Consider the following 16,115-nt stretch of genomic DNA (forward strand, 5'->3'; position numbering starts at 1 on the left):
TTCTACAAAACGGTTCTTCCCATGTACGTGTAGGTGCAATAAAATGTAAAATAAGCCGAGAAACAATTGTAACAAATGTTACAGTGAAAATGGCGTGCGATATAATTTTATTTTTATTATATCACTTATCTAGGAATCGTATTTGTTTTATTTGCATGCACATGCAATTTATATTTTATAAATATGTTTAAGAAATCTGCTTTTAGTTAATATGATACTAAGCAAGTTAAGTATTAATAAGAAAAAACTGATCGCTGAAGAATATTTTTTTGTATTTTTATGAGATAATTATCAAATTTAATAATGTAGTGAATTTGATGTAAATGAATAAAATTTAAACAATAGTTATCTTTACATCGTTTTTTTTTTTTAATTTAAAACACAAAAGGAAATCCTTGTCCAGAATGGTATTGGTTGTCTATGTAATTCTGTTGATTTCGAATGTTAATGCATTTTTTGACTAACAACAGAGATGTATTGTCTATAATTGACATTTTGTTACAGGCATTGATCCCCACTACGTTTGGCTGCCTGCGATCTCGTTGGAAAACAGTCGTTTTCGTAAAGTTCGGGTTCGTACGGCAAATCAGCGCAAGTTTCGCTGTCCCAACAACTGCGGGAGTGCCTTTACGCAACGTGGTTCTCTGACGAGGCATCTACGTTACGAGTGCCAACAGAATCCGCGTTTCAAGTGTCCGAGCTGTGATTTCTGCTCAAAATGGACCTCTCACGTCTACAAGCATATACGCAGGAAGCATCATGGCACTGCCGTGCATTGTATTGACATCGGCAAAAATTAAAGAAACAAAAATTTCTCTGATGAAATATAGCTCTTAGATATATTATATATATATCTTATATATATATCTTATAAAGATATATATATAAGATATATATATAATATATCTAAAATAAGATATATATATATAATAAGATATATATATAATATATCTAAAATATATATATATATATATATATCTAAGAGCTATATTTCATCAGAGAAATTTTATAAGATAATTTTATATATATATATATATATATATATATAAAGAATATGTTGTATATATGGCGAATATTAATGAAATAAAAATAAAATATCTCGCAAAGCATTACGCTCATCCTACTTTGTCACACTGCGTCAATTCTTTGTACTTGTGGCTATGTTTTATATTTTATATTCTTTAATATTCTTAAAGTGATAGATTTTTTGATATTACTTACGATGCTCATATCATTGTTTCGATTTAAATTGATTTTTTTTTTTTCATAATTGGATTTACCTTTTCTCTGAAGTCTTTCTCAATATATTTTCAGTTTTTCTTAATAAAGCAGAAATGAATCTCTTTGATAATGATTATTGTAAATATTATATTTTTTAATACTCTAAAATTACTTAATTTTATAATTGATTATTTCTACTATTCAATTATTTTGGAATTAAAGCAAATCTGTATGTAAATAATTAAATAGTTATTATTAAACAATTTTCTACTAATGTAAAACATTTTCTATTAATGTTTTTTTAATAAAGTGAAATATTTTTACTAAATTAAAATAGTTACACAACGAAAAGAAGATATTCCAAAAAACATTAAATGAAGAGTAAAAGAATAAATAATTTTTTTTTTTATAAAAATATATTTGAGTTGTATATTTGTGTTATAGAATTTTCAATATAGATTGAAAATTCTTATGAATGTGAAAATGTTTATGAATATATTAAAATAAAATAGAATATTACATTAATAAAGCTATATTAATTTTTTTTCGTTTTAATTACATTACACAATACTGTAAAATTGTACTAAAATTGTTTTATATATATATGTTTGTACGTGAAGTAATGTAATTTGTCAACATTTTGATTAAATTGAATAAATAAATCATCTCTAAATTAATTACCTTCTATAGAGTATCCTTTAAGTTACTCGTTATAAGTTACTTTTTATCATAATCAAGCGTGATGAGAAAGTTGCAAATGTTAAGTCGACGTGCTCACGCGTTACTGATCACGAATTTTTTGCTTACGTCTTTTTCAGATAATGAGGTGTATCTAGTGGCGAAATTGCAGCCCTTTGACCTAGTGTCCACTAAGGAGAAGCATCCATGCCCGAAGTGCAGTCGTATCTTTGAGAAGAAAGGCAGTCTGAGCAGGCATCTGTTGTACGCCTGCGGAAAAGAGCCGCGATTCAAGTGTCCGTACTGCCAGTACTGCTGCAACTTGCGTAGCAACGTTTACAGACACGTGCGCAACAGTCACGAGAGGAATGAAGTGTGCACGATGGACATCATCAGAAATTGTGTTGTGAAACCGCGCGATTTTACGCATTTTTAACGAAGCAGTAACAGATCTCTCTCTAAGTTGAAGAAGACTGGGAATATTTTACGCTTATTTTACCGTACCTGATATACACGATAAGGATGTAATGCACGGCGATGTTACACGCGCGTGAAGAGTTTTCGAAGCGCATATACTTTAACAGGATATAACAGTTGAATAATTTTTTGTAATAAGTTTGTGTGTTTTTTTTTTTTTTATATTATATCTGGCAACAGAAAATACTATTGGATATGACGAATCATTAAATTGCAATTTTTGTTGACTGTGATTTGCAGATTGTTAATGATAATGACGTTCTAATTAATCATCTATTTAAGTTTCTGTGATATGTTGGTACATGTCAATTAATGTAATATAAGCGTTCAGCGTAGATTTGTCTATGCTTCTTGATAATTTGGTTTTAATTTTGTTTAAATGCCATTTTAATGAAAGCAATATTAATGCATGTTTTTTATGCTACCAAAGTTCCAATATTATTATGTTGCAAGACAACATGATTTGTACTTTAGTTCTTTATTTCTTTATAATTTTATCGTAAAGCTTCTTTCTAAAGATAGAAAGTCCTCTTGTAGAATGTCAAATAAATTATTTGTAATAGATAAGTGTTTTATAATAAATAAATATATACTAAACCTTCCAAAATTAATAAACCTTCAATATTTCTATTATAAATATTATAAATGGTAAGTAAGAAATTTATCATTGGTCTCCCATCAAATTGAAGCCTTTATTATCTTTTTTTATTCTGGATTTAACCAGCTATTCTCATATCTTTACCATTTAATATTATACATCTTTTTTTGTCATATTTTAAGAAATATATAAAAGAAAAATGAGAAAAATGTCAGATTAGTCTGTCTATTTATGTATATGGACATTTTGTTTTATTTTAGTTTGTTTTATTTTAACATATTCGTAATTTCTGTTTAATCTATTCTATTTCTGTTTCGAGTGATAGATTTTCAAAAATAATAAATGTGTTATTCTGAATTCGTATGGAATTTTTTTAAATGTTTTTTTTTTTTATTGTTAATAAGACCTTATCAGTTGTTTCATCTGTTTTTTTTTTATTATGTTTAGAATTCAGGAATATCCCGCAGAATTGCAGAATCAAGATCGCCAATGGACGTTGTCCGAGTTGCTGCCGCAGCTTCACGCGGAAAAACAATCGCATTTTCTACTTTGTGTGTACGGGCAAACGGCGTTTCAAGCGTTCGTATTGCAACGAATGCAATTGCAAGTATTCAAGCAGTTACAAGTAGCGCGCAGGATGTTAACGATCGTAAGAACTGTAAAATGATCTTCGATTAGATTGAACATTACATCAAGAAATCGCATCAATAAACATCGTAACATCGTAATTCTTCAAATCTCAACGTAAAAACGTGCATTCGACACTTGTAAATTCGCGGACGTTTTCTAAGGAAGAATCTGGTACAAGGAAGTAGATATATAAGTAAAATTTCTTTCTTTGATACTCACAAGGATATTATTGATTTAAATCGCACTATCAAGATTTAATGATGTGTGCTAAGCGTTTTTCTTCGTAAAATAACACAGAAACGCAATGTACTGAAACGCAACTGAAATGTTTATTTTTTGTTAAACTGTGTAATTTTTTAAATTTGAGAAATTTATTTCCTTACAGTTATACATATTCGAGTTTTTAATTTTGGATTTTATAATTAAAATTTTTTTATAAGAATTTTTTTATTTTTTTAAGACAAAATAGCTACAGTTATTACGAGTTTTAGTTATTAGTTATATTGTGAATTCCCTCCGTTATTCCTGAAAAAACTATATGTTTTTTTATTTATTTATGTTAATGTAACAAAAACAGTGATATAATAAATAATGTTTTTAGAAATGATTGCATGAAATGTATGATTTTTTTATGTAAATAATTCCTGTATCACAAAATGACCTGAGATAAATATATTCAATAAATATATATAAACATATATGAAATAAATTTTTTTTTATACTCATAATACTGATTAAAAGACATTATTTCTTACGCATAAGATGTATTTACTAATAATTTATAGTTCTTTTTATATTTGCTATTATAAAATTATTAAATCAATATTTTTTATTTAAAGATTTGATTTTGTTATATTATCATTATTCGCACCTGCCTTTTATTTCGTAAGTGTTATATTTCTTAGAATCAACTTTTATCATGTTTATTTTTCCAAACCATTATTTAATATTCTCATCTCCACATTTGTTTTTTATATTACATTATTTTTAAAATAACTTTTTTTATTGAAAATTATTATATTACTATTAAAGCATTATAAACTTTATTATTTTTTTTTAATATTAAGAGTTTTTTTCTTTTTATTATATCTGTAGCATTTTAAAAATGTTATTGTCAAGAGAGTCTGGTTAAAATTTACGTAGTGAATAATAATGCATCTTGAAAATTTATTCTTTGTTTGTTAAGCGTCATTTGTTTAATTTTGCACTTCATCTAAATTCGGGAATACTTATACAGCCCGATATTACGCCGACGCGTGTTTATCTATGATTGTTCCAAGACGTTCAATAACCAGGTGAAATTATTTCTGTGTTCGCAGGTTTCTTTCGCGTGGGTTACAACAGGAGAATACGGAAAAAACAGGCCGTCAATGAATTCGCGCGGTACCAGTGTCCTAATTGTCCCAGCATCTTCGTGTGGAAGTGCACTCTGAAGAGGCATCTGCGCAACGAGTGTGGTAAAGAGCCACGTTTTAAATGTCCCTATTGCGATTATTGTGGCAAGTGGAAGGCTAATATCAGCAGACACATCAAAAGAATGCACAAGAATTGCAGCAATTACGTACTGATTAACGATTAATCTTGATCTTCCTTCGATGCGCATTATTCTCTTTGCGATTTAGATCTATTGAACAATCGCTCATTTGTTATAATATATAATATATATTTTCTATATATATTATATATATATATATATATATTATCTATCTATATATATATATATATATATATATATATAGAGTGTGTGTAATATTATATATGTAAGTAGGAAAATATAATTTTTTTTTAATTAGGAGTTAAATTAGGAGAAAAATGTAATTTTTTAATTAGAAGTTTTTTAGATTATATTGTTTTAACGGTAATAAAAACTCTAAAAATTCGTTTTGTTTTTTTTTTCGTTTCTTTTTCTTTTCTCTCTCTCTCTCTCTCTCTTTTTTTTTTTTTTTTTTTTTTTTTTAGAAAAAACTTAAAAATGAAAATGTGCTATTGTAACAAATGAACGATATTTCTTCATAATTATGTTTGATTATAAGAGAACAATTTTGTAAAAAGCAGTTACATTACGAAAATTTAAAATCATTACATTTTTTTTGATGATTTGAAAATTGTCTCATAAAATTATTTATGAGTAGAATCTATGATATTGTTTATAATATAAATAATCAATGAAAAAAGAATAATAATGAGAATGAATGAAACAAGATTCTAAATTAATATTTTCTTAAAAGAGTTTTGAGCTATAATTAAGAAATTTAAAAAAATAAGGAAATAAATTGCGTCTTAATAAAATTATTATTTATTGCATTTATTAGAATTAAATGGCTAATTTTATAGAAAGCTAAATGCAAAAGATTAGAATTAATTATTTGATCTAAACTTATACATTTGTTATTTCTTAAATGTTGAATACATGTATCTGTTCTCTTTGGATGATTTTTTAAACTAATTTATTGCGAGTGATTTGTAGTATATATTTTTCTTCAAATTTTCGCATTAAATTTGATGCGATGTTATTTTGCAACAATTTTAAACTTATATATGTAATTTAAGATACGAAAAGGTCAATAAAATGTAGTTACGATAGTTCAGAATTATGATTACTTTTACATTAAATCGACTTTTAACTGAAATAGTATTATTCCTACAATCAAAATAAGAGAAATAAAAATTCTATCTTCATCCTTTATGAATTTCCTCAAATTTTTATACTTGTCCGTTTTTTTAGAATAGATAATTAATAAAACAATTCTTTCGATATTATTGTTCTCACTGTTATAAACGAGAGGTAATTGACAAATCCACAAATTTTCTTTTTCAGATAAATCAATTTTGCAGGTAATTACATGTGACTTTTATTTAGATAGCGAGATGATGCTGTCAATATTTCATGAGAAACACTCGTTAATGTTTAATTATCAATGTGATGTTTTTAATATTGCATTTCCTCCAGACATATCCTACATGTAAAATTTCACGGACAACTGTCATGTATTAAGTGTGATGCCTATAAATACTAAATATTTGATTTTTTTACGTTGCTACGTTTTCATTCGTCAGTATTCTTGTTTTACTTATACGTTACACACATTTCACTTTTAGAAGGAAACCTTCACGATCACGTTTCTTCGTCATGTTATCCCGAATGATTTCGCGTCAAAACTGAGGGCCCTGTCTGTTCTTTTGCTTCCAGACGTTAATGGGTCTTTTAAAGTCTTCAGCAGATCGTTCTCCAGCAACGCCGACAAAAGGTTCTCCTGCCCGAATCACAACTGCGGTCGCGCTTTCAACTGGAAGAGGAACCTAACGCGGCATCTAAAGTACGAATGTGGTCGTCAGCCGCGCTTTAAATGTCCGTATTGCGATTACCACGGCAAGCTCAAGGGCAACGTTAAGAAGCATCTTCTCCATAGGCACAAGAATCGGAAAATCTATGTCGTCGATCTGTTCCAAGAGACAGCATAAACGCGCATCAACGAGCGCGTTATCCAATTGCGCGTTATTAGGAAATAAAGATATCCGCCTCTTTCGCAAGATTTATGCGAATCTATGCGAATCTATTGACTTTGATCTGCACTTGTTTCTAATTGTCTATCTCTAGTTCCAGATTGCAAGGTAATATCACAAACTGCAACGCTACGTGTCCAAATTTCTGTTAGAAATTGTATGTGTTTTCGAATACTCGGTCAAAATTGTATTTACGGTTACGTAAAAAAAAAAAAAAAAAAAATGAATAACTAAAAATGATTAAGTGAATAAACAAATGAAAACAAAACGCACATCCGTGTTTTATTCGTTTTCGAACACAGCCTGGCGAGAAAACTGCATGTATGATGGACGAACGTCGTACGGTAATCCAGATAGAATCTATTTCGTATATGCAGCAATGTTAAAAAGAAAAAAAATTCAATTTTGTCTCAATATGGAAAAAGATATGCACGGAAAAATGGGGCACGTTTGAATTAATCGTTGCGATTTTGATACATGACATTTTTGTCATGTGAACACTATCAGCGACGATTAGAGAGGCACGCAATTTCTGTCTTTTCGCACGCGCGCCTCGACGAGCATCTCTCTAGCATTTTGTCGCGAACGAGTTGTTACTTTTTCAGATAAACCACCCGCGTGCTGGCCACCTTATCGTCGTGCCAGAAGATTGAGATTAGGTGTGAAGACTGTCCAGTTTCCGTGTCCCAACCCGAATTGCCGGAGCGTCTTCGCGTGGAAGAGGAACTTGACGAGTCATCTTCGCTACCAGTGCGGCCAGCAGCCCAGATTCAAGTGTCCGTACTGCGAGTACATGTGCAAGGTCAAGGCTGACATTCGGAAGCACATTCGAGTCAAGCATTGGAATCGTGATGTCTATGTCATTGACGTTTTTCAACAGTAGAGAGTACTGTAGTGATTTTCTTTCTGTTTTGAATGCATGAAATAAAGATAGAAGATGTACGTGTTTAACTGATGAATATACATATGTATATGGATGTTAAGAATTTAGCAACGTATTGAGGGATATGATTTATTGAAATATACAAAAAGAGATGAAAGTAATGAAGTTGGAGGTAAAACTGAAGTGTAGGCCTGAGGTGTAATTTTAAATTAAATTAAAATGTTAATTTAGCGACATATGCTATATCTAAATATGTATGTTTTTTTTATATCTGTTGCTTATTTGAACTAATTGTTATTATTATTCTTTTTGAACGAATCATTTTTAATTTTTCTTGGTAATACCTCGATTATATTCAGCTATATAATTAAAATTTCTTTTTACAAAAAATATTTTGGATTTTGCTAATACGATGAATTATCTCTATACGTAATATGTATATATATATAATACATAGATATTCGTGTGTATATAAATACTATTATATTTATATAAACGATAATATATACTTTTTGTACATATTAGAATATAGAAGATTTCAATCTTTTTCAAATTATATTAATGAAAATACATAGGCTATAAATATTTTTAGTTATAGATAATCAAATAGTTAAAAAATTGTTATTATTGAAAACTGATAAGAATTAAAGAAATATTGAAGTTTTATCGATTTTAATTTAATTATATCATTCCACTTGACAGAAATTGTTGAGAAATAATTTTTTTATGATTGTATAAAACTGATATATTTAAAAAAAGATTTTTAATTAAGATCATGATTTATACAAATATATTACTATATTAATTATACGGCGATTTGCATGCATCGCATCATATTTTCAATGTCGAATTAGATGGACATAAATAATATTTAACATGAAATAATTGTAGTGAAGTAATATGGTTAATCTACTGTAATTATTTAATTTACAGCATGCTATAACATCGAAATCTTTAACATTTTAGTTTTCAAATAAAAGAAGGCAACTAACGTCTAACTTCGACATTGTTTTAAGCTATGAGATTATGTATTTTTTAACATAATTTATTTTAGTTATGACTTTTTGTAGTTGAAATAATATAATTCGAGTGTAAGGCGATTTGCAATCGTGATCGATTTTAGGAGCAAAATTAATTTTATTTTTGGATTCAACAATTTTTTTCGTAAAGATATATGTGACTATATTGATTTATAATTTCGATTTAAGGGCAGAATCGACAGACACGAGATCAATAACTCTTTGTGATTGATTATCTGATCAACTGATTATGATAGCACATGACATATATTACTGGATTTTTGACATTATAACTCGATGAAGCAATATGCATCAAAAATAAGTCTCTTTTGATTGATGTTTTGTAAATGCTTATATCTAATTTATTTCCTCTTGTCATGATATATATATGATAACCATGGTATTAACTTATTAAATAACCGTAGTATTAAACTTTCATAATGCTTTCTCAAATCTTTATCTTACGGATGTTAAAAAATATCGGAATATTATCGATATGGATTAATATCGTTCTTGTAGAAATATTAAAACTTGTCATCTCTCGTTCTTCTTGTGTATAATTTTGGTGCGACATGCCTTCGAGTTTACGAGCATTATCACTTTTATTTTTGGAAAATGCCATTTCTCTCCGCAAGACAAAATTTCTCCGTATCGAAATTCTCCTGCAATTTTTATATCGTACACGATATTAAGATTACCGCCGTCTGCGATACTTTACACTTTCACGCTGACAAATTGGACATGGCGCCGTTGTTTTGTGTGTTTCAGGAGATCAGTGGTATTCGTACATTCCTTGGAATGATAGACCGTATCAGTGTCTGAACTGTCCCAACAATTACGCGAAGAAATCCCATCTGAAGCGGCACGTCTTAAGCGCCTGCAACGGCAAGGAGCCGCGTTACAAATGTCCTTACTGCTTGTACATCTCGCGGTATCCATCAGACACTTATAAGCATGTTAAGCGCCTGCACGAGAATCAGGACGTATTCGCCATCGACGTGTTGCGCACAACGGACTACTATCCTTATAAGGATATTTTTATGACACAGGACAACGGAACTTTGAGAGTTTCGCAATTATCTAAATTAGAGGAATGGTCACAGAATATTCCGCCGTCGTTATGAAGTCGGTGAAGGAATATTGTTGAAGGAAATTTTTCTGCTTAGCGCCAATGTTCTTTATCTTTCTTGTATATGACGTACTTGATGACAGATTGCAAATTAAAATTCTTTCGTCACTCACCAATTATTGTTTCTCTATTGTTATTTACGCCCCTTGTTCGCTTATTCCTTTATTACGAAGTTATTACGAAGTCAAGTTGAAAAAGGGATAATTTCGCCAAATGGATTTTTCGTTTTTTTCTGTTTTAGTTTTTCTTTTTACATATATTTCAATATATATGTCCACATACAAAGTCCTCGATGAGTTTCTTTCAGATAGATGGGCAAGTTTTCGTTGTTCTCATTATTGCATGTATCAGTCTATTCAGGCTATCCGTTACAGCTGCCTAAGCGAATTTTAGCCATAATAAATATATTTGTTTCAGTCGATCTGGACTATGTGTTACATTGCAAGAGTTTCAAGACGTTTCGCTGTCCAAAGTGTCCAAGTGGCTTCAGCAGGAAGGCGAATCTGAAGAGACATATGCACTATGGCTGCAGCCAGCAGCCTAGATTCAAATGTCCTTACTGCGAAATGTATTCAAAAGAAGTGTCAAACGTGTACAGGCACATTAGGGCGAAACATCGTGGAATGTATGTTTTTACGATTGACGTCGTCACAAATAGAAAGCACTACGCGCGAAACAACTGATGGGAATCTGATCGTTTCAACAAATTGGTATGGAAATTATTCCGATCGCACACATCTCGAACTTGTATTATTTAAATGAGTCTGTTTCCAGATATTACGAAATATTTTGTACGTATTTTGTTATTTTAATCCTCCTTTTCTACAATACTTTGTTTCTTATGCGCGAGCTTTACTTTTATAATTATTATTAAACTGTTGTTGTTTGCATGTTATTAAATTTCTAAAATATTTAGGATGGCAGATTTTCTTAGAAGTTTAATAAAGCCATAAATATTGCGCACGAAATTTATATGAAGCGTTTAGCAAAATTCTGTTAGATGGCAAACTTCTCATTGCACGAAGAAGCAGAACATAAGAAGTTTCTTAAGAATGAGCTTAAGGCGAGAAATGTGACCTCTTTACGGCTTTAGGAAAGGTTTTTGTGATACAGACGTTTATTCTTGAAATGTTCAGAAGAAATCATTGCTGCGATTTATAGATTTATATATATATATATATATATATATATAGACAATGTGTATATAAAAATCCAAACAATAGTGATCGTGCTTGAATTACAGCAGAACGATGGCTCCTTGATCTTCTACCAATAGAACAATACTTTTGTTATCTATTGATTGTGTTAATTTATCTGTGAGCATTTTCGTAATGAGTGCATGGTAATGACATAAATACATGATTGAAGCTAATAAAATTTTCTTCCACGAGTTTTCTGTCTTTCGTGATGTTTGCTTCTTCTTCCGATCAATCTCGAAAGAATGTCAGCATGACATACGAGCACCTGTCTTTTCACTGTGGCTTTCCGCCTTTGCTTTCAGATTCGATATTCATGTCGTCAACCTTGAATGCATCATCTCATTATCGAATTCAGCAACAACCGCCATGGAATTACAGACGACAACAAAAGCAGTCATCGAGAAACTTGGAAAATAATATCAGGTGAGTTGAAAAACATTTATCGATTTATGTATACTTCGATATATATATATATATATATATATATATATATATATAAAATATGAAATATAAATAAAAATATCATTCGAATTAGCCTTTTAAGTTCTTTTATTTTTCGATAATTTTGGTTTTTTTATGTAATCATGATGGTATACTATGACTTCATCTCTTAAAATAGATTAACAATTTGCAATGATTGTAACTTGAATTTTGACTAATTAGAATTTGTTAATTTTAATTACTCTTTTGTATATTATGTGCATTTAATGATATTAATTTGTAATATACGTCATTAACAAATTTCTTTAATTTCTTAATGACGTATAGAAATTAATTCTTTGCCAGGTACGCATGCCCGAAATGCCATAAGAGCTATCGCCACGCGCATCACATGTTGCGACATTTCAAATTTGAATGCGACAGTCCACCCAGATTTCAGTGTCCTTACTGTGGTATGAAGAGCAAGCAATCCAACAACGTCTACAAGCACATACGTGTCAAGCATCCTGGATTGAAACTTGAGATTATTAAACTTCCTTATAATCAGGAATAAGTTGTGATATATTGTGAATAGCACCTTTAAATAAGCTCTGAACGAGCCTTTCCTTCAAATAAAAATATTGATATAGCATTTATTTTGAATAAAAGGAATTAAATAAAGAGGTCTATCGAATAATACCAGATCCAGGTCTTAGGCCTTAGTTTTATATTCCAAACGTAGAAGTTTTGTTACCTAAACCTATCTTTGTTAGTTTAAAAATTTTTACGCAAATTCTGAAAACATCGATCGACGACTTTAATTATCTTGGCCACATATGTTGTTCCTTGAGAGACATATATCGTTTCTCCTTCTTACATAGACTTGATTTTTATATAGCTTACTTTATTAACATCTTTTTGTTTGCAGAACAATAAAAGACATCCTTATGTCATCACTTAATAAGTGGATCACTTGTGGAGAATAACTTGCGGAAATGATCGCATCTTGTATCGTGAGTTTTAAAAGTAGACAGACAATTACTTGTCGGACTAACACTCTATCTTCGCAGACACATTTTATCTGGTTTTCCGTCATCATTCTACATTTACTCGATCGATTAGTATGTTCGTGCACAGCTTGAAAATACCTTTAATTGCTTTACTTGTTTATTCCTTACTAAACAAATCCTTCTGTTCTCACATATGTGAGGAACTGAAAATAAAATAATTTCTTAAAATAAATTGTCCTCGGGAGTATAATCTTTGTTGAATCAACTTAAATGGTTTGCCATATCAGATTAAATTAGTTAATTCAATTACTTGTCGGCATACACAAAGTAGTTTGCAATTTTGTTCGAGTCCTCCGTGCCTTCGGAACTTTACTACAGAGCTTTGTCCTCGCACGAGTGCTACGGGGCTTTTGCTTCAGAGTGTTTAAGAGAGAGAGAGAGAGAGAGAGAGAGAGAGAGAGAGAGAGAGAGAGAGAGAGAGAGAGAGAGAGAGAGAGAGAGAGAGAGAGAATATTGCGGGTCGTGATCTCGTTCCAAGATTCAATCCCCGCGACCTCGAAGAGGCCCGGGGGTGCGGGCCGGATTCGAATGAGCTAACCCCTGCTCTTCCGTGTCTTTTTCAGCGCTTCTGCAAATGTTACCGTGGCCCGAGGGGATCTGTGCGAGTGGCAGAGGCCCGAGGAAGATGAGGATCCGCTTCCAGTGTCCGCGCTGCCGCAAGAGCTACTCGACGAAGAGCGCCGTAACGGCCCACTACAAGTACGACTGCGGCAAGCCGCCGCGTTTCGAGTGCCCCTACTGCGGCATGCTTAGCAAAAAGAAGTTTAACGTGCAGGATCATATCAGGCACAAGCACCCGTCGAAGCTGGTTATCTGCAACACGCTCTTCTAGGACAAGTCGTGCGGCCGCGCGGTCGAAGGCACCCCTCCGCGCGAGCGTCGATTTAACGCGCGGCTCTTCGCCCCCGCGCGCGCTTACGCGTCACGGCCGACACGAAATGCGAATCACGCTGGAAGTGAACGTCTGTTCTACTGGGATCTCATTCCAGGCAGAGCATCGTCTTTTTGTACCTGTTAGCGATTATCGTACAGATTTTTGCTTATCTGTATTTGGAGTGTTGCGTGCGTGGCAAGACAAAAACGCTTGATTCTTTTTTTTTTTTTGTCTTCCGAATGTTGCAGATTTGATGAGAAGATTTAGGTTCCTTCCGCGTTCTAGGCTCTTCTCTCGATTTTTTTTTGTGGTTTTGCAAAAAGAGTTTTATATACATATGAGTATTGTATTGTATGTGTATATTTATTGAATACGGTACTCAGTTAATGGCCCAACACAGTTTATGTTGTTTTTTGCTTTACAACGAATTTCAAAATTATTCTATAATTTTAAATTTAATCAGACATGCAACACATCATTGTGCGAGTCTAAACCACACGCAGAGTAAATTTTACCAATGGGAATTTTCTCGAGAAACTCTTGGATCGATAGGACTGTCAATTGACGGCAGGATGTGCAATAGGAAATTTTATTAAATAGAAGTAGATTGACTCGAGGTGTATCTCTTTTATCGGAAGATATGCGATTATTTGAGTGATATCGAAAGGTCGCTAAGTCATTACACCTCGTCACCTGAAAATGTACTTAGTCATGTAAAGCTATGCGCCTGTTTTTAAGTTTCAATAAAAATCTTTTCTAAGGAATATGACCTGCTCTTGAGAGTTAACGTTACGAATTTACGTTTACGTAAATTTTTACTTTCTTCTGCGTTTTTACATCCTTTTATTTCCGGTACACTTTTAACTCTCAATTCTCTCTCTCTCTCTCTCTCTCTCTCTCTTTTTCTCTCTGTATTTTTCACTTGTTTCTTCTTCGTGAGTGTCCCTTCTGCATGGAATCTTGGTGGGTTCATCCTCGAACAGGATGTTCCCGAGACGTGTCCCGAGCGAACGACACTGTTGACCGTGGCATGATCTTTTGTAGGTGGCAGGATCGCCGTGCATCACTCCATACGTCGAAAGAAGTACACGAGGATACGGGATATAGAGTTCAATTCGGATACCGGCAAGTTTCATTGTCCCAATTGCAACAACGGTTATGGCAGACGGGACACCATGCTCGGTCATTACAGATACGAGTGCGGTAAAGCGCCGAGGTATAAGTGCCCGTATTGCAATCTCTGCAGCAAGAAGACCTCGAACATTTATCAGCACGTGAGGTGTATGCATCCGAAGGAGCCGGTGACTCTCGTGAAGCTTTACTGAACTCACGATAGTTCCTTGCTGCAATCATTGAGGGACTAGGACAAATCGATGAAGAGACTGGAACATTAAACTTTCGATTCGAAAGGATCGCCGAAAAATTGAAATTGAGAAATAACGAAGAGACTTTTTATTTTTCTTATCTTGCCACTTACTTTTGCGTAAGACTTTGTATCACTTGAGCGAGAGAGTTCTCTTTTCTGCAATATATGATTTGTGATTTATTACAAAAAGTTTCGAAAAATGATTATTAATAAGATATTAATAAGATTTTAATAAGATTTACGACGTGATATGTTAGAAAAGTTATGTTTAATTATATATTTACAATTAATTCTGGTATTTATTCAGTATTATATTTTATATTTAAACGTAGCTTTAAAAGCGTCCTTTTCTAACATATGCTGATTTACTTGCACGCGCTACTTTTTGTTTGTAGTAAAAAATTAAATCTCGCAAGTCCTTTTAGACAATTCAAGACTGTACTGTATATAGCCTTTTGAAAAGAAATATAAAAAAATAAATCTAAGAAAAAAAAATAAAAATAATCCAATTCCTTTCATTATTCATATTAATCTTAATATTATCTAAATAACTTACTAATACAATTTTTGGCAATAATGTTTTGCGTGACATTTTCATATAAAAAGACACAATATGAAAGACTTAAATACATATTTTTATAGGCTATTGACTTGAGGTAAATCTCGCTATGTGAAAATGAATTCGAAAATAACTGTTGGTAATGCGTTCTGAGAATAATTGAATATGTTTTATTGCAGACTCCTTTGTAGACGATTTGCAGCTACAAAATTTGCAAGGTTCTTAATCATGAATGCAGTGACGAACAAATCAACAGCGTATCATCATAAATATGTCCACTGCGTCTGTCGTGTGGTAATTAAAGTAAATTAAAGTAAATATGTTAGGCACACGGTAATTATATAATTGTAAGCTCAAAAAGAATATCCTGGCCGCTACGAATTTTCAAAAAGTATAATTTAATTAATCAAAACGCATTTCCTATTGTTGGATTGGATTGGATAGCAAGTTTTGTATTTGTGTTACAATCCACATTCCGCGAACGATTG

At 31.8% G+C, this 16,115-nt stretch overlaps 1 protein-coding gene across 41 annotated transcripts in view; it reads left to right on the forward strand.

Annotated features, from left to right (window-relative positions):
* Nucleotides 1–16,115, forward strand: part of LOC105429033 (uncharacterized) — a 222,470-nt gene that overhangs the window by 54,700 nt on the left and 151,655 nt on the right. The window contains exons 7-8 of one of the 41 annotated variants that reach the window (XM_089084965.1): nucleotides 11,641–11,761; nucleotides 12,125–12,458. The exons of 33 other annotated variants lie outside the window; for them this stretch is intronic. In XM_089084965.1, the coding sequence (XP_088941091.1) occupies nucleotides 11,641–11,761; nucleotides 12,125–12,332 (329 nt within the window). In that variant the 3' untranslated portion in view covers nucleotides 12,333–12,458. Of the gene's footprint in view, nucleotides 1–504; nucleotides 816–2,039; nucleotides 2,992–4,923; nucleotides 6,196–6,794; nucleotides 7,248–7,713; nucleotides 8,007–9,778; nucleotides 10,256–11,640; nucleotides 11,762–12,124; nucleotides 12,459–14,746; nucleotides 15,570–16,115 lie in introns of those variants that run through there. 7 more of the 41 variants (XM_011641719.3, XM_011641699.3, XM_011641722.3 and 4 more) reach the window with 7 other exon arrangements.

This window comes from Pogonomyrmex barbatus, unplaced genomic scaffold (assembly GCF_055798465.1).
Source record: "Pogonomyrmex barbatus isolate J1 unplaced genomic scaffold, ASM5579846v1 scaffold9, whole genome shotgun sequence".
Taxonomy (NCBI): domain Eukaryota; kingdom Metazoa; phylum Arthropoda; class Insecta; order Hymenoptera; family Formicidae; genus Pogonomyrmex; species Pogonomyrmex barbatus.